We start from the raw sequence: 19,990 nt of genomic DNA, 5'->3' as shown, positions 1-19,990 counted from the left end.
ATTATGTAATATTAATATTTATTAATTACACTACGTTCATTTTATATTATAATATATATATATATATATATATATATATATTATTTTTAAAAATGTATAAAATCTACAAAGAAATGTACACTAAATAAAACTGTTTATACTGTCTTTATGGAATGAAGACTTTCCTAATATTCGAAAAAAGGTGAAACCGACCCTATATAATATGAATGTTTTATATGTGGTATATCTTCCATAGAGTTAGAAATAAATAACCCTAATAATTTAATATTGTCTATAATAGAATATGAAAAAAATACATATATGTATAAATAAAACTTTTGTGTCTATATACATTTCATTTTTAGTTTAAAAATGTTGTATAAATTTTAATAAATAAAAAAAACAATATGCAAGTAAGACGAAGAAAAAATAATATTTAATGCAAAAAATAATATAAAAATGTAAATTAATATTTGTAAAAGTTCAAAATATTTGAAAGCATTCAAAAATAGCTGAAGAAAGTACATAAGTAAAATCACACATTACATTATACTTTATAAACACAATTAGAATTTCATTTAACAAATATTTTGTTCGTGCATTATCAAGGGAAATCATTGCAGATTAGTGTACCATGAGAGAACGTGATGGCGATACCGCCGCGAACAGCTGGGACCTTCCTAACCTTCCTTCACTCTTCCTTGCGTACTGTTGCGCACTGCACAGTAGACCGGAAGACCGGAAGACCGGTCTCGCAGTCGCATGAGGTCGTCCGGCATTTTAAGGTTATTACGCACGTACGAAAAAAAATAATATTATGATTGAAGTGACGAATCATAATTTCAACAAGGTGTATCCACACCTGGAGCACACGTTGAAAAATGCGAGTTTTATAGCGATTGATGGGGAATTCACAGGTATAGAAGGCGATGACGCAACAAATAGGTTAGTTTGCCCGGTTTGCCCTGTCCCGGGGGAACGCGTAATCGAGCGTTTCGATGAATATTGGTAACAACGCTTCACATTTCGCAACATTTTGTTGCAGCTTGTTCGATTCCGTACACGAGCGCTATGAGAACAATAGGAGGCACATTCAGCCGTACATAATAATTCAATTCGGTATCTCGGCGTTTCAACGAGTTCACGATGAGACCAAGTACACTGCGGAGACCTTCAATTTCTTTCTGCTGCCTAGGTCCATTCCGTCAAAGAACAGACAATTTCTGTCGCAGACTACAGCGTTAGAGTTCCTGACCTTGTATAGATTCGACTTCAACAAAGTATATATGCATTTCTTATGTATCCATTACAGATATTAACTTATTTCTTACTGCGAGTTACTACTAATTATAATTAGGATCTTAAATTATATCTGACGTTCATTCTGTAGGAATAAAGAATCTATGTGTATGTAAAAAATTTCAGCTTGTCTATGAAGGTATTTCATACCTGGATGAAATCGACGAGGCAATCTTACAGCAGCAGCTACAAGAGAATACGTTGTTCGACAATGTGGAGCAGTCTCTCTCTTACGGAGAGGAAAATGATTTTAAAGATGTAATTGTTCAAATATATGAATGGCTGAAAACAGCTGGTGAAACAGACTCGTTTAAAATTGAGTCCCCTACTCCAACTTTACAGTATTATATGCATAAAGAATTGAGGAGACGTTTCCCAAATGTTTGGACCTACTCGGGGAACAATATGGTATGTATAGCCATACGTACTGCTTTTCAGGAAAAAAGACTTTCTTTCAAATTTCTTAGGATTTCTTTAACTTTTTAGGTAAATGTGATTAAAGTGCCACCAGACTCAAGAAGAATTTTGGAAGAGGAAGAAGGCTCTATATTAGAAAATGTATTGCTCGAGTCATACATAGGTTTTTCAAAAGTGTTCAAGCTTTTAGTTAGTCTGAAAAAACCTATAATTGGACATAATTCTTTTTTAGATTTTATGTTTATGCATCAACAATTTTACAAGCCATTACCACGTATGTATAATTTATTTTTTAAATTTTTTCGTTATTCGCGATACACACCAAGGGGGTGAGAATTAAATCGCAATTAGTTATGGATAACGTTTTGCAGGAAAATATATTGATTTCAAGAATAATGTACATCAACTATTTCCAACAATTTACGACACAAAATTTTTAAGCTTTGAACTGAGAGAGATTCTCCAAACAGAAGGTAATTATTTAATATTTATTTATTAGTTTGTATGATTATATATTGTGCAGAAACATATTAAATACATTTTTTTTTCCTTTCAGAAAAATGGAAACTTAATACTCTAGGTGCTTTAGTCAATTATTTTACAGACGAGCGAGGAAAACGTGTAGCGCTAGGATCGCCTATTATTAAGCTCATAAATTCAGACGAATTAGATGGTAGATATGTAGTTTTTTCTTATATTGATTCTGTATAATACTACTGTAAATTTATGAGTTATAGTATTTTCCAATTTTTAGATATGTCTTCTAACAATAATAGATATCACACCGCAGGATGGGATGCTTATTTTGCCGGTTACATATTTATTAGATTGGCTCATATATTTGTTACAAAACAATATGGACAGTAAGTTACGTATTGCAAGTACAATTAAAAGTCAATAATTATTTTTTTCTACTCTTAGCATATTTAGTAACCATATATTTATTTTATTCCCTTGCAATTTTACAGAAGTTTAAGTTCAAAGCAGTTTACGCATACAGAATTAATGAATAGCGTAAAAAAATATGCAAATTGTGTAAATATTATACGCGGCCATACGTCATACTTGGTAAGAAAAATGCGAAGTATTTTAACGATAAATATATTATTTACTTTGCGAGAAGAATAGTCGACCGTATACCATTTTTTTTTCATAAAGAAAAAATTTGCTAGAGATTTGACGGACCTGAACCGAAATCGACTCGACCAAAATGGCTTTATGTGAAAACGTTAGAATCGAAACCGATAACCGCCTCACAGGTATTATTTTTCATTATTGCACATAATATTGCAAATACACACAGTAAAATTAAAATCTTAAATACATATTTTGCATATCGCGATGTACGTAAGATGAATGGTTTGCAATCAGTCTGCATTATTATGAATTATTTGATTTCAGATAGCTGAAAAAATGTCACAGTTTGGCGCCGTTGACGTAAAGCAATATGCACCGAAGCGCCTGTTAGTTGCAGTAGCAAATCACGGAAGGTTAGTACTCTGTACTTTCTATCAAACTCTTTTTTTTTCTTATTTATAATAGTTTTTCCCGTGTTCTACGTTACATATATAAATTACGGTCATTATTACACGAATTTTGAGTGTATGAGAAATAGGACGCAACTTTACGCATATATTGAAAAAGCGATCGCTGCCAACTGCGTCCGACTTCAAGATGTGTATGAAAATAATATAATTTAGAACTTTTGAAAAGCGCAAGAAATTAAATCTGATAAAGGCCAGAAGTATCTTATATTCAATTTTATTCTTCCACATATCGAATAAATATGAATATTGACTACATAGTTGTACAAAGAAGGGAGGGAAATTTATAATTGTGTGGAGCTGCTTCGGTGCAAGGTGGCGGAACTATTTTGGATACTCTTCAAGGGCAGCTGCATATACTCACCATCGCATCGTACAAAATATGATTTTAGCGTACCTTACTTGCCCATTTTCATATAAGACAATTATATTACGGTGCAAACTCTCGCACGTTTATCTCTTTTTCACATGAATTAAAGATTGATCTCATTCGAGCATTCAGAATGTAATTAAGAAAACGTTAATTTAAAAAATTAATTTTATATCTTTGAATTGGTATAAAACAAAAAACACAGGCAACTTGAATTTCTTTAATTTTAATATTTCTGAAGAAATGATAACTATTAGTATTTGTAATAATTATTTTTATTTTAAAAAGTTACCGTGAGAGTCTGATGATGTAAAATATAATTAAAGAAACTTCGCGATCAAGAAGATGACTCAATATTTTCAATCTAAAGTATGCTGTATCTCAGCTGTATCATTATATTTAATTAAAATATTTATTCAAAAAAAGATTTAGCGATTGAGGGGATTGGCACGATGTTACTTATATCGAATTATTACATCATTTCGTAACGGTGAATCGCCGCACACGTTCGGCCAGAGAGTTTATTTTTCCAGTCTGATTGTACGATCCATCGATCGACTGTGCGCGTCTGTCTAATTCGAATAGTCTGAAAACACAAACCGTCGAATATATCGCAAATTCAGTAAATCTATTACAATCGTTTGTTCTATGGGGAGCACGTTGAGATCACGAGCGCATTAAATACCTTGCGATCGTTTTAACGCTGCAGGTGTTCGCGCGGCGCACCTTCGTGTGAGTTTCGTTTTTTGTTTTTTTAAATCAACGAACTAAAATAATATTTTGTACGCTGCCGCTCACTGACCTATCGTCACGGCACCACGTTTGATAAATTGCGCGTTCTCTGTTATCACTCTTGAAAGTATCGAAAATTTTTCTCCTTATCTTCAAAACGATTTGATAAGAGAGCACTTGAAATATTAACCTCGCGTGTTTCTGCACAGCAGATAATCCAGAAGACATCTTTCCTACACCGAAATTAAAAGACTAAATTATCCCATGGAATGTCGATAAACGATACCCCTTTTATGATGAAACTTTTCCGAATATTCGTTAATGACAGATAATTGACTCGATGCCGTCATATTGTACGCGTAAGATTTTCTCCGTCATTGGCATCGTTCCCGTCTTTATGTCGCTTTTACCAACGAACTTTTGCGGATATATTTACAGACCGCTTATTAAAAGACCGCCACTGTCTACACCACCGTGTATATTATTATTAACGGTCTATTATTACACTTGATGTGCCACACGTGTGCAACTTTTGTCACGCGAAATTGGCTTAACGCGTTATTACGTTTACCTCGTCGAGCGGGGGACTGTCGGAATTGATGGACACGTTCTCATTTGCGACGCAACCGATTAAACGCGATTTCCTTAATCGTTTTACAGCGCACGGGACATATTGAAGCACTTCAAGCAAAACAAGGAGCTGTACGTGGCACCTTACAATCCGATACGGCATTCCCCCTCGGTTCAACTTGTCCTATGGTATGTATAAGAATCGATAATATAATTAATCAAAGTGTTCTACAGTTTCTACACTGTTCTACACCACGCATGATAATTTGGCATGAGTCCCGTTAACAAATCGTCTTTCGAGACCAGACGTATGAAACCAGACGTACGTACCGGTCTGCTTAACTTATTTAAAGTGGCTTGTGCATTTTTCTGTTTATTGGCGATTTGCAGCATATCTAGACGAGATTATCGGCATTCGTTGCCTTATAATTTACACGAGTTAATTATGTCACGCTGTTGCAAAATATCTCAGAAACTTTTTTAACCTACAAGTAACTTAATCTCTATTCGATAAAGCGTTCCTCCTACGTTTATTCTACGTATACGATCTTCATGCATTATAAACAGGGGAATTAAATTTATTTCAAAGTTAAATATATTTCACAGAAATAGCTTCAGCTTTTCTTCTGTATTGAGGAACTTTCACCGTCTCGTATCATAAAGTCAAAGTATTATTAAATGAGACGAAAATACTTGGAAGTCATTAGTCAACCAGTTAAAAATTTTCTTTAGTAATTTGAAAAGACACTATAAAGCATAATTCTGCGATTTGAAAGGAAACTTGGAGATTTTTGTTTAAGCATCAAGATATTTAATGTGGAAGAGACTGGTTTGGATAATCAAATATTGGTCGTTCGTAGCCGCGGCAAAATGTTACAAAGTGATTCTGGGATATCTGATCCTTACGCATTATAACTTCGAAGCACCTCCCGGTGTCGCAATCGCGATTTCGGTCGACGGTCGCTGATGCATTAAGGCTGATCCGATCTCTATTAGTGGCGGAACGCCGTTGATCGCATTACGTCAAACAAATTAATGGCTCCCAATTGAGCTGTGTTTGCGTAGTCTCTAATTAGCGTCGACATTGCCGTAGATGCAGAAGCCGCGCGGCTTGCGTTGCCAATTGTTGCGTCGGCATTAACACGACTTAGTCGATCGTTGCATTACTTAACGCTCGAGGGCTCGAGGGTCAAAGAGACTCGCCGTTCCTTATCGTTTTCCTGGCTATCCCATTTCATACGATCGATATATCAATCCGCGCTCATCATTACTGCGTTCCAAGTGCAATGAAAATGCTATATTTAGGTCACCAAACCCGTCCCGTTTGCATTCACACGCGTGTGCTATGTAATGAAATTCTTTTCTAAATTTAATATAAAGAATAAAGACTCGGTGTGCTCATCGATGATTTTCGTGATTTTTTTTCCGCGATTTTTTTTTTAAACGCCTTTTATAATCGATAATGGCAATGCGAGTTTTCCTCGAATAAAACTTTCATCTTATTGACGAAAGAAAGAATACATGATTATATAGAAATTAAATCTTTTCACGGTGTTTTAATTACGGAATTGTTCGTGCAAATTAAAATATTTAAATTTAAATTTTATTTATTGATTTTTTATTGTCAAGTGATATGTTCATATAAGTTGCTGATTTTTTGTTAACTACAGGAGCAGTATAATCGTTTCCGGTGGGATTTTCGCGTGGGTGATGCATCAGAAGTTACAGAGAAGTTCTTAAACACAGACTGTAAATATCTTTTTAAGATATAGCAAAAAATCTAAAGTTTTTATGTATTATAAAGACTGTATTATCCATCGAATACATTAAGTTTAAACAAAATATTAAGTTTTCAAAAAGATAAGATTTTAAATATATGACATGAATGAGATACATTTTTTAAATAATAAAAGATTAAATATTGCAACTTGTAACTATTTTGCATGCCTTTTCTTACCCTCGATTTGCAGCCAGGATCTCTGAGAACATCGACTCCAGGTTGGTGAACGGATTTATCATCGAGATTAAGATTGGCGACTCTGCGTGTAAAAAGCTGTTTATGACGTAAACAACAAAGCTGCTTGGCATTCTGTAGAAGACAGCGAGCATAGGAACGGTTACGGGTCCAAAATGCAGAAACGATGAGCATTTTACGCTTCGCCTGTTGCCTGAAGCCATTCTGTTTAAATTTAAGATTCAGCTCGGCAGCAGAATCTTCGCGGGAGTTGTTATTATTATGACTCGTGGCGAGAGCTCGAGAATTCTGAGCCGGACGGAGCTTGAAGCTCGGGTTTTCGAGTCGAGCAGGAAGTGTGCTCCACCTCCACCGTCCTCGCTTGTCAAAGAGACATTCTCTCTCGTTTTTCCTTTTTGAAAAAATCCAATTATTCCTGTCACGATCGCGAGCCGTCGATCCGTCCACACACATCCATTCGTCAGGTTCTTTTTCCCTCGATATTCTTCTTTTCGTCACCGCCCAACCGTCCCGAATAATCATATGTTATAGGATTCTTTCACGTGTGTTTTCCGCGATACTTTTTTTCAGTAATGCGCGGGAAATTATCTGCGAAAGAAAGTGAGGTGAATTTCTGTGAAACTATACTTCGGTGTCCGGTATATGTTCGGAAAAAGTGGGAAAAAGTAAGACTGCTTTCTGCTACAATATTGCAAAATACACTTACCTTTAGGGGAAAAAATGTTTTCTTTCATTTTTATGCGTAATGTAAATCTTACATTTTTATTATACCTTTATTTGTATATCTTTATAGAAGGATATAAAAAACCGTCTCTCTGAATATATTTCTTTCGAAGTATCCGTTGCTACATCTGTAGGTGTTGAAAATAAAGAATTCGCGAGTGTGTGTGTGTGTGTGTGTGTGTGTGTGAGGGCCGCCGATTACGCTACCGGATGATGCATCTTCCCGATCGAAGTATAGTCCGCACTTTATCGTGCTCCTGAGGAATCGGCGCGTTACGCCGATATCCCCGCAAAACTTTTCTCTGGCCGTTACCCAAGGCCAAAGCACTCGAAATAATGCGGCAGAAATTTGTGTGGGCGTGCGGCCGGACAGTCAGCTTGGTCGCACTGGTATATCCGATGGCAGGTGGACTCCTCGAGAGACGGTCCCTCCCCTCGTTCTCATATCTCGCGCAGATGAGGCAAAGGTCGCCCGCGTGGGCTCGGGCCCAGGGTTATGGAATTGGGTTAAAAAACTGCGAAAATCGGGACATCTCGAAATTGATTGGATACTCGCGATGCAATCGAGCTCGATCTGATCTAGAAGTAAAATAAAAGCTGAAGATTAAGACTGCCTAATCTTTTTCCGCAACGGACCGTGATCTGTTGTAAAATTTGACATTGCAAAAGAATTCACCGTTGTCACATTACATTTGTTACACTTTAAAGATATGGTCTTTTTACAGCCAATTTTTCTATAACTGAAAATTCGGTGTGTGAATACCGTTTTAACGGATCCTTGAGTTACAAATCTGTGCTTGAAGGAGAGCGAGACCTTACATAACAGACTAATTTCTAGTGCGATTAATTTAACAATTAACATTAATAGTTAATTATCAGATAATTATGTCTTTTTTTTTGCTGTCTTAATCTTATTTAACACGCTATTTTATAATTTAACGATCTAAAAAATAGCGTCGAAAAAAATCACATTGACACATAAATCTCATGCAGTTCCACATGCGCAAATGCAATTCTGGCGAACGATCAACGTGTACAAATACAGAAAATATAACGTCGGCGTGGGCGGACGACATTTCTCAAACATATAATAAAAAACGGTATTGGATCACGACACACGTAAACACGTTTGGCAGCCGCATCTACACGCACGCCGGGTGTGAAATTGAAGTCCTCGGCGATCTCCTAAGAGGTTATTCAACATACCGGAACATCTATCATACGATCATATGATCACCCATCATCGCAAGATTATTATATCATATGTGATGTGTAAGTTTTGTTTTATCGTCATTATATAATTTTCTACACCTTATGCACCATTAATCAATTTCAATATCGCACCTGTCATGTTTCATGTTTCTTTTAACGACAAACTGAATATTATTAAAATGGAATGTTTGAGTGATTGCTTTTATGATATCGAAGTTATCATCAACTTAAATTAATGATTAATATTTTTTTAAATCTCGGTTGCAAACACATGTTTTATTATAATGAATTTGTTTGCCATTGTGATTTGAGTGGTATATATTGCGAAATTTTTCGTCCAAATGATTATAGAAGTATCTAACATCGAGTATGTATACACAATGAAAAAAAATTGCAAAGAGTTTAAGAAAAAATTGACACCAAATTTGTCAAGTATTATAGGTGTGCGGTATGAAAGGGATGAATCAGGAATGCTTCGCATCAAAATGATTTATCTCAATGTATAACGTGCAGAACGACGACGAATCATTAATTCGAAGTGGGACAAAGCCACGGGTAGGTATTAATGGAATTTCCCCGAAAATTGGCTGCCGGCAATGTCGAGTCTACCAAAAGCAACGCGAGTCTGTCCTCTTCAAACACCCCTCGTCTATCTATTTTCCTTCATCGTCACATGTATATTACGCGTATCCTTTGTCTCCGTCTCTGGCACTCCCCCCCCCCCTCTTCTTTTCTTTCCCTCTCTGCTCCTCGTTCTCTTTCTCCACGACGAGCTCGTTACCGCTCGCTTGCCGCCCGTAAAATCGTATCTCGTGACTGCCAGAAATATGCTCTGCGAACCCACCTATCCGTTCGCCTTCACCTATCGGTCCGGTGCCGTGTTCCCAGGACGACGCGACGCGCGACGGAGGAATATCGCCCAGCGACCGTAAAAACGATTGAAAATACTCCGTCGCGAGCTTCTCTCGTCGGCGGATTTTGAAATCCTCACGTACCTCGTCGTCGCCGATGCAGCATCGCGCCGCCGCCTGGCATAGCTTAGCACCTGTCGCACCGTCGCCGTCGGCAGTGGAAATAGCCGTTGTACACAGACCGGAGAGCGACCGCGGACCCGGCCCCGCCGAGTAGTACGAATAAACGTGGGCGCATTGACACACGTACCCGCCGCTCGTCGTGACAATTAAAAGGAAAAAAAGCCTGACTTTTCGAATTACACTCCTCTTCGCTCGTATTCTCTAAGCCACTTAGACAATCTAGAATTCGTGTCAGACTTTTTACTTACTATTAAATATGTACACCGTATGTGTATTTTGATATATATACTTTTTTACATACGTATATTCTGATTTTTCAGATACTTTTCATATTTACACGGCACATAAGACTGTAAAAACAGAATTCTATCCTAAATTCTGAATTATAAATCCAAGTGAGATATAGGAAATAAAAAAATATATAAAAGGAAATATCTCTATTAAACATATAATTATATCAAAGATGTTGGATGTGTCCGTCACACTTACGATTCTTTTATAAGTAAAGATCTATCCAAGTAACACACTCTAATTCTTTTTAATTTAGTACAAATGTAGAACTACTAAAAATATTGCACCCATCTTCCCATTTTTGTCTATATAAGCTGTTTTACGGACAGGAGTTAATCCCCTTCAATTTCTTTCTCATCCATAAGTACAATAATAATGCGTAAGAAACAAAATGTAATACAAGACATAGGAGCTATATTTTAGCTCGCTGATTACGAATGTGAAATCGTCTGATTTGAAAAATTATTTGTTTAAATAATTAAAAATTGAAAAAAATACGGTGATATATGCTATAAGAGTTATTCGGGCAAATAATTTTAAATATGGCGTTAAATATGTAAAATAAATTGTTTTACATTATTCTAACAATAAACGGTCATTTTGTTTCTTATGCATTATCGCTGTACTCACCTATTGATAGGAGAATGAAAATTGATTGAGTATTAACTATTAATTGCCCATAAAATCACTTACGGGCAAAAGTGGAAAGATGGGCGAAATATTTTTCACAGTTCTACATTTGCGACTTTAAAACAAAGTCGGAGTATATCACATATCACTTGGGTATTTACTTGTTATAGTAACCAGACGATATTAGACAAAAAAATCATTGTCTATCTCGTTTTTTCTTGCTTGTATTACTCGAAATAGTTATTACTTCGCACCTTAATTTTTAAATGAATTATTAATTGATCCCCAATATGTTTCATTAATTAAAAGTTCCAAACTCGGCTTCTTGCAGCCAACGTATTTCTTTTCTTTGTATATGTAATATAATTTTAAAAAATATAAGGAAAGTTAGATTAAAAAGACTTATTTAATATAATTCTGAAAAAGGTTTTTTTTTTAATTTGATAAAAAAATATGGAACGATTTTTATTTCATCGAAGACGTTAAGCAATTTTGCTACTCTTCGCTTGGTATCGTTCCAATACATGGTAGAGCCGAAAGCATATGTACTATGTAGTAATTATTTAATAATAAAAGTTACCATGATACATATATATGTTAATGTATAACTGATTAGCGCAATAAATCTTCTGCTTTACATTATTACAAGTATTTTTAAAACATGAAAAAGGAAGAGTGAGAATTCCCGAAAATGTTTTTCAAACAAGACAACCAAATCAAGATAAACCGGCGCGCTTGTAATTCCCTTCATATGAAAGTCAGCCATTTATATTTGCCGCTGTGTCCACGTATTTTCGAAAGAGACATTATATAATCCGCAGAGATCTATAGCGACGACGTCTGCTAGATTACTGTCTATCTTAATCCCGATGTGTTTAGAAAACTAAATGGTCGCAAGAACATCAGCGAGAACTCGAATTCTCAGCGGCACGCTGTGTTGAACGGTGTTGTTGAACGGTGATGAAAAATCGGTTGGAAAGAAGTGAGATTAATCCCGTGCTAGTCAGATACACTGGGATTCTCGTGGACAGTCCCAACAGTTTCTTGTGTTCCGAACATCTCTCTCTCTCTCTCTCTCTCTCTCTCTCTTTCTACGACTATTTCGGTCCATAAGCTGAATCGCGGAAATAGCCTAGCCTAGCCCCTGGCCTAGAGCGTAGGCTTGACCGGCCGTAATAGCGGCTTTCTCAAGGATCCTTCGGGACGTCACGTTCTCATCGGGTGAATGTAGCGGGAGATTATTTTCTCGGATCCAAATAGGATTAGTATGACTCGTTTCTTTACTAGCAATCGTATATTACGCGAATGCCGATCCGTTGTAAACGTGATATATTTATCGCATGCCCGACCGACAAGAATCGTATTGTTCGCAGAAATAATCCCGCGTCTGCCACGCGAGTTCGTAAAATTATTAATACTTCGCACATTTATCTTGCTCAACCAGCTTTCTTTATCGGATATAGAAAGCACTCTTTCCAACTGTTTTTTGAAATGACGGAACGAAATATTCCACACATATAATATACATGCAGCATTACGTCGCGAGTAGTCTGTAGCGAAATTAAAAAAATAAAGATATAAAAAAGTGCCTTAATAACTTAAATTCTATTTTACTAATGTCTTTTATTCATTCATTTTTTTCAGAACCAGAATTTGTTTTTTGATTGAATAGAACTTAACAAAATACTTTAAACAAAGTACTTAAAATTTTAATTGGATCATTGTCGAGATATTTGAAAATTATAAGAAGCGACAAATTGATAAATCCAAAGGGGTTTTATATAAAATTTTCTCTAAAGAAAAACCCATTCGACATTTATTAAAATAGCTAAAGAGACGCTATGTATTAGCTATACAAAAAAGTCAAAGTTGATTGTCGGCGTATATTTTTATCATTCCCAGTGTGTGCGTAATCGACACCAGCCCTTGCCCTCATGTTGCATCTCGAAATATTCTTCCTATCGTTGCATAATAATACGTCTTTCGCGTGCTCTTAAAAGAATGAACCTACTTTGCCCTTTCCACAGCTTGAGATACCTTTTATAAACCAACGAAGCACGACACGTACATAGACTTTCCTTAGATATCTATATTTAATATTATACGATTAATATATATATATATATATATATATATATATATATATCCGATGATTAGCGTATCAAGAGGCGCAACCTTGGAAAACGATCTTTTTCCACGCGCAAGAATTAATTTATTAATTTTTTAGTTAGTAATTTTTTGGCACGTGCGTACATAGAAATGAAAAAATTAAAATATATTCGAGATTCCTCAGAAAGTCGAGAACGCTAAAAAAATCATAGAATTTGCACATTTGTCTGCAATCTCGAAGTGATATCTCCGTATCCTCAGACTTCGCTTTTACGAGTGATCTGTCTGTGACAGAGATCAGTGATAACGTCGCGACAATGACGTGGCCTCGCACTACTCGCTCTATCAGGGATCTTGGGAGTCCGATAACTCATGCCGGCATGGTCGCGCACACTCGCGTGAGCCCAGCGCCAAGTTCGACCCCGAACGTATCCTTGCGACTATTTTCGCGTTACGTATTTCGACATGATAGATGAGACTTTTCTGCGTTTCATCGACGTCGCGTCGGACCGTACGGTACCTGCCAAAGAGTCCCCGGCAGTGGAGAACGACGAATAATTTAGGATCGCGGGCGATACCTGCCGCGCGCGCTCCTCGCAGTCGTTGGAATCTTTTTTCATGGACAATTGTATATACGTACTTATTATAATTGTTTTTGTCCTGTATATAAAAATGACTTAGTTTTTCGAGACTAATTACTCCGAACCTTGCTTTATATATTATTTTTATATTTTTGCATCTGACATCTGTAGCATTTTGGGAATCTTAATGTTTCACAGTCGCACGCATGCATGTTAAATTAAATAATTAACAGCTTAGAAAAGATCTTTCAGAATAATCTCAAGTTTTTTCACATTTTTGTCTACCTTGGATATATTTAGATTCAATTTACATACTAAGAGGTTACCTCACAAACTTATTTTTAAATAATATTAATTTTCCTGAAATATTTTTAAATTCTGATGAAACCTTTTTTATGAACCCACGTTTACAAAAATTCATTAGAAGTTGCAATATTTTTGTTTACGATGATTTTATTAACTCTTGAGTAAAGATCACAAATCTAATATTTTATGTTTCAGCAATAAATAAATTGTAGGCCTTCTCCTTGACAATTCAGAGAGGCGTATAAGTTTACTCGCTCACGACGTCATGCGTCACGCAACAACCGTGACGTTCATGAAGCTATGACGTTGCCTTCCTCAAGATAGATAGAGACCGTTCTTAAAGTGCGACAGAATTTCTGGGATGTCAGCACGCACATCTCAGCCTTCGTTCATCCGCTACTTTTGTTCTTCTTAACGACGCGGGCAATTTCGATGTTAAAGAAAAAGAAAAATAACAGTGTATCTTTTCTTACAATTTAATTTAACATATAACATGCTTGTGAAACATTAGGATCCTCAAAAGGCACTATTAAATCCCTTTCAGGATTTTCTTTTCTGTGCTTCTTTGTTTTTTTTCAGAATACGTTAAAGAAGAAGACGACGACCGCGGTGAGCGAATCCATCGGGGAAATCGCCGGTGACAGATCACGAGTATTATGCCACCCGAGATGCACTACGCGATTGGGCGACGGCAGCGATGCATCGGCGGCGCGGGATAGATCGACGGCCATGTAGATGTCGGACTATATTTGGGACGTTGAGCCACGGCTACTTTACTGGCCCAGTTGGCCGTTGATCGGACCCCCGGACCCCCTCTGGCCGGCCGATTATTTTTAGTTTAGGTCGCTAGCCGCGCGCGGCTAAAACCGCCATCGGTGTGCAGCATCGCGCAAATTGCACACGCATGCAGGCTGCAGGCAGGTGCCGACAAGCGTCGGCACGAATCGCAGCTAGGCGGCCGTGTTTATAATTAGCCCCAATGTTACTCGTTCAAGATTTTACATAAGTAGGACCGATCCGAGTTAACCCTGAAAGAGGCGTCGTCGTGCGCGTCATATTCGGCGGCCGGAGTCGATCTCTTCCTCGATCGATCGGGGGACCATCCGTCGCCGTCTGAGGCGACGGATCCAGGCCGAGCGAGGAAGCGCGAATAAACACGCGAGTGAACAACTTCCTTTCTTCAACGAGTCCGCTAATACTCGCGGCACTGTTCGCACACTCGTTGAAACAAAAGTTCGTTTATTCACGTTTGTTCGCGCCCGTTTGCCTGGTCTAGACCCGGTCTGGCGCTAATAAGCAGAAGAGATGGGTACATGAGAGTTACAGTGGAAATAGGAATACGAAGTTGTAAGATCGGCAATATAAACACATTTTACGCCTGAACAAAAAGAAAAAATGTATTATACTTGATCATCTTATTAATTATACATGTACAGAGGTATACAGAGGTTAATTGAATGTTTATTTGCGTTTATGCATAAAGATTGAAGAGTTTAGTTTAATATGTCAGGTAGGACCGCATAACGTATAGCTTAAATAACAATTTTATGCTAAAACTGTAGGTACTTATAATCTCTCTCGTCATAATCTGTCATCATTTATTACCATTACAATATATTTTCGTCCATCATTATTAAATATATCGTTATCGTATATTTAAAAAATGATGATGAATTTCCAGCTATATTAGATCGATGGTGAGAAATTTAAGACAGATTACATAATTTCATTCCGCGATCACGATTGCAATTATTAGTCCGATCATTTTGATGATAACAATCTTCTAAAAAATATCATTGTTAATAATATTAAATCTATAAATGACCTGATATTAATTGAGAATGTAAATTTAGATTATAATCGACCCATCTAATCTGCAAGATTAATAATATAATAATCTACGCCACGGGGAATTAATTATAGTCAATTGCAATTAAGTGCTTCCGATGCCGGTTCGGGAGATGCGCATTCGCTGCACCGCTCATTTCGTCGTTCATTCATGCCGCGCACGCAAGAAATCATCGACGTCATATACGCGATGACGGATTACATCACCATCGGCGTCTGTGCATTGCGCGGGGCATGCATTCTTGATTCGGGGGCCTGTCGCTTGGTATAGGCCGTGCGAGCTTGACAGACACGGCTCTGACCGTGGAGACTCCTAACCGGAAGGAATGTCATGTACGTCGCGAGGCAAAGACCCGTGATGAATCATATAAATAACAAATAAATAAGTACTGATGTCTGTCACTTTCGTTTGTCGTGCAAAATGTTTTCAACTTGCGCTAAAATGTTTTTAAATTTAAACGAGTGGCTTCTATCTCGGAGAAGTTACTGTAAGTTTATGCGACGTTTTAAAGAATTCTAAAAGATTAATAAAACACTGGATAAATTGTTATTAATATAAAATTAAGCCGCTACAATCAACGCGCTGGATATTACCCGTTGAATTAGTTTGTCTAATAAATTAAACGTACGGAAATTTCTGACCACGTTAATTCATGGCCGTAACAAGAAAAATTTAATATTTGATCGCGCAGTCTTGTCCGATATTAATTTTACGCGGATCAGAGAGGCGCATACAAATTACAAAGATATAGAGAGAAATGGAAACCATTATATATAAAGTGTACTAAGCTTATCGCGTAGCTTCTCACAATCACAGATTTTTTTTACAGTAAATTTAAATAGATTTAAGGAATCCAGATTCCTTAAATATTTCCTTGGATAAAAATTTAATATGCAACCGCGAATTTTCGTTTCTTGACATTAGACTCATAAAGATCGCGTTAATGAAAGAGTTTGTAGAAGACTGGATGTCGCGTATATATCATGGACATATATTTGATGAGAAAGAATCATTAGAGGGCTATTAGAACATGTCATCGAGAGGAAGCGTATTTATGCGTAATGTCTGAGCAGTTTAGCAGCGAAAGCAATTGCTCGGCAAAAGAAAGAGCGAAAACGGATGCGGCTCCAGTCACCCGCATATACGCTCGATGCTCTTCTAGCTCATATGCCCACAGTAAACGTATTTATGGAGCAGTACTGCTCACGATGTGAGTATGTTGAGAGAGCACTGGCAAAGATACAGAAAGACATAAACTCGTAGCCGAAGTGAAATGAACAAACGGGAGTTCATTTAACTTACAATTAGATTGGATTTCAAATATTCTCGGGTGCTTATTCTTTTTTATATTACATTTTAAATAATTTCTCGCTATCACATAACATCATATCACGCATGGTTGTTATGAAATCTTTAAAGGAATAGTAAAACAACGTAAATTTTTAGCGCGCATTAATCGAATGCTCTATAAATCATTGACTTGAAATTGTTCATCATTTAAAAACTGCTGCTCGGACATAATTTTGCTAAAGTTACTTTTTCTAGCATAAAGAATCACATTGTGCATTCGTATGCGCAAAATCCTACATACATTTCTCAGAAATAAATATTAATCTCGGAAATAAATGGATACAAAAGAAAGAAAGAATCTCTGAAGTTCTTTGAAAATGACATATGTATAACTGCTAATATTTTTATTGTATTCAGATTGAAATTCTTTGTTAGAATGTGTCGTGCTTCTTTACTCCAGTTGATTCCCGGAATTTACGTATATGCGTAAATTTTTTTATCTTTAAATGAACAGGGCTGGTGCTATCTCTTTTCAAACTGTCGCGGCAGCAATTTCCGGATGCTAATGATATCGTTAGACATTGAAGCCGCCTTCAGCAGCAATAGAGCTCTTCTGACCAGCGATAGGGGAAAGACGTGAATTGCTCTTTGATAATATCTCATAAATTTCGACGAATGAGATCTTACTCTGACGATGATTTATTATTATTATTCCAACGATCTTTCTTCAGAAACATCTCTGACGAAATATGAAAATACGCGGATCGTTTAGCATTCATCCTTCGTGCAACGAAACATAGCGTTTGATGTTTTAAGGGGGATTGGGACGTTGATGCCCACAATTAACGAAGTTCTTTTAAAAATCTCTCGTCTGATTAAATCTTTATTAAGACATCCTTTCTCTTTAAAAATTTTATAATTATTTTTGAATATTTACGCGTGTATAACATTGTTATAATTATCAATTATTTTTTATCTATTAAGCTATCTATTAGAAATTAAAACGTCACTATGAAAACAATTTGCTCAGAAAATATCGAAACCACATTTTTCGAAAGAAGATACTCTCTCATTACAGTAATAATTTAAATATTTCTGTATAAAATTCATTTCCCTCTTTCTACAATCAATTTATTTTAGTTCTATGATTTTACTTTCAATGATATTTTTACCGATAACATTAAAGCCGATATGCTCGATTCTTGTCTGAATTGATATCAGTTCAATGTAACACAAAACACAGATACATATACATTTTGCGAATAAAGCAATCGAGTGGTAATTATTCATGCATATATCGAATCGATGGAAACATTAGAGAATGGAGACATGTATGATAAAGATGAACGGCAGGCAATTCATTAGTCTGTCGGTATTTGAACTCGTTTTAGAATACGTTGTGATCGATCGCCTGTTTGTCTGGCAGGTGGCTTCATCACGACTGTTTAGCACTTTATTTATAAAAATCGTTTATAAATAAATACGATTCTCTGTGCCGTCGTCGACGCGTGCTCCGTAATACTTCTCGGCTCTCTTTTTCTCCCTCTTCTCTCTTTCCCTTTTCTTCATACATGTATACATATATATATTTAGATTAACTCCTCTCAAATTCGCGTTAGCGGCGAATAAAGCTCGCCGAAAACACATGTTCGGCCTGATAAACTATTATTATAAAAGTTTTCGACCATGTTGTCGCTATAAAAAACGACATAGTTTTCTGGTCTAGAGCATCGAAGCAAGCGATATTTACAGTATACATATAAAATGGAAAACTCTTCACTATTCTTCCGCGCTCTTTTCGTATGCAGGATGTGACATATGTATACGGGAGGTTACTAAACTTGGTGATTTATAGATTTTTCAAGCAAACGCTTGAATTTGTGAGTTTTTACAGCGAAAATTCCGCCGGAAGGCGAATTCCTTGCAGTCGATCAGAAAGGTATTTCTAAATTAATCTACGAGCTTTCTATTTTTATCCGTTAAGTCATTCGGGATAGCCGTCCGTGCTGCACTTGTATGACGTACCAGTCTCTTCCGGGTTGGTGAATCTATACCCGCGCGAATGGCCGAAGACACGTCGGGCATGGAGAAACGTTTCTAGCGCTAATGATGCTCCAAAACATCGCTATATCGCGGGCCGGTTTTACGTAAGACTTTGAGTTTTGGCTAAGAATAACGTCCGCTTTTGAGCCGCCGGTCAGAGTAAGCGACGAAGTAACGACGTCTATTTTCGTACGCTATAATGAGAGAATGCTGATAGCGCGGATGTTTCATGGGGACGGCCGTTTAGCTGGTTCCGACAGTTCGGTCTTTCGACAGGCCGCCGGCCGCGGCCGGGGCGGTGATCGTGCGTGTTACGGATTCAAGGACCGCTATCCGTCAGTTTATGGCGCATACGTCTGTTTTCGTTGTGCGATAAACGCATATGTTTACTTATTTTTAATAGATGCTCGCACATCTCTCAAAATGCATTACAGTCGATAAGGATGCATTTTTTGCTCGGAGCAATCCATTTTTACATCCCAGACCGAAAAAGGTGTGGAAAAAGCATCTCGTTTACTTATGACACAGTAATATGAGATTTCAAAGTACTTCGACGAATTAAAAGTTTCTTTTAATTTGAATATACTGATAAGACAACGACATCCCCGACATTATCGGTCAATAAAGATAGAGTCACTGATCGAAAAGTTTAACGAAAAAATGGTGGGTAACTGATAGGCGAGAATTATTCGTTTAAATTAGGAAAAATAGGAAATTTAAATTAGGAAAATTAGGAAAAATAATATTGTCTATGCAGAGCGAAGATTGTAAATTGTAACTAATACATACCGATTATACAATCCAATATTGAGAAAACAGACTTGTCTCTGCAAGTATTTTGAAAAGACTGTTACCGAAACGTATAATCGCCAACACCGCACACGTCCATTGATGTATTTAAAACAAACGTATTCGAGGCACTAACTTTCGCGATAAAGCGTATATGGCACCGACATGTTTATCCAGCGTGCAGAACTGCCCGTTGCTTCATCTTTGAAGTATATTGCGATGAAGAGATCTTCTCAGAAAGCATCCG

General features: G+C 36.8%; 2 protein-coding genes across 8 annotated transcripts; one reads left to right on the top strand and one right to left on the bottom strand.

The window, feature by feature from the left end:
• The first annotated feature begins 623 nt into the window (after positions 1-623).
• LOC143896249 (pre-piRNA 3'-exonuclease trimmer) lies at positions 624-18,432 on the top strand. 6 transcript variants are annotated; one of them, XR_013256596.1, is made up of 13 exons: positions 638-924; positions 1,025-1,259; positions 1,405-1,686; positions 1,765-1,969; positions 2,067-2,168; positions 2,252-2,368; positions 2,450-2,558; positions 2,664-2,763; positions 2,868-2,954; positions 3,097-3,185; positions 5,002-5,100; positions 8,603-8,801; positions 14,352-18,432. XR_013256596.1 is itself a non-coding variant. In XM_077403959.1 (12 exons), the coding sequence occupies exons 1-12, from the start codon at positions 797-799 to the stop codon at positions 6,649-6,651; spliced, it is 1,623 nt and encodes a 540-aa protein (XP_077260085.1). In that variant the 5' UTR covers positions 624-796; the 3' UTR covers positions 6,652-6,845. The 6 variants fall into 6 exon arrangements, 3 of the variants coding, with proteins under 3 accessions (XP_077260085.1, XP_077260087.1, XP_077260086.1); XR_013256595.1 differs by lacking the exon at positions 8,603-8,801 and adding an exon at positions 6,582-7,551 and having other exon boundaries at positions 643-924; XM_077403959.1 differs by lacking the exons at positions 8,603-8,801; positions 14,352-18,432 and adding an exon at positions 6,582-6,845 and having other exon boundaries at positions 624-924.
• Positions 3,373-8,596, bottom strand: LOC143896253 (uncharacterized). Of its 2 annotated transcripts, XR_013256599.1 has the most exons (3): positions 7,593-8,596; positions 6,869-7,474; positions 3,373-4,574 (listed from the first exon to the last, which is right to left on the bottom strand). XR_013256599.1 is itself a non-coding variant. In XM_077403970.1 (2 exons), exons 1-2 carry the CDS (start codon positions 7,087-7,089, stop codon positions 4,087-4,089), a joined length of 330 nt encoding a protein of 109 aa, XP_077260096.1. In that variant the 3' UTR covers positions 3,373-4,086. The 2 variants fall into 2 exon arrangements, 1 of the variants encoding a protein (XP_077260096.1); XM_077403970.1 differs by lacking the exon at positions 7,593-8,596 and having other exon boundaries at positions 3,373-4,195; positions 6,869-7,089.
• Positions 18,433-19,990: the final 1,558 nt, after the last annotated feature.

Source organism: Temnothorax americanus, unplaced genomic scaffold, assembly GCF_048541705.1.
Source record: "Temnothorax americanus isolate GAGA-0224 unplaced genomic scaffold, ASM4854170v1 Scaffold18, whole genome shotgun sequence".
Classification (NCBI taxonomy): Eukaryota; Metazoa; Arthropoda; class Insecta; order Hymenoptera; family Formicidae; genus Temnothorax; species Temnothorax americanus.
Note: the sequence above shows the minus strand (reverse complement) of the source record. Positions and strands in the feature narration are given on the sequence as shown.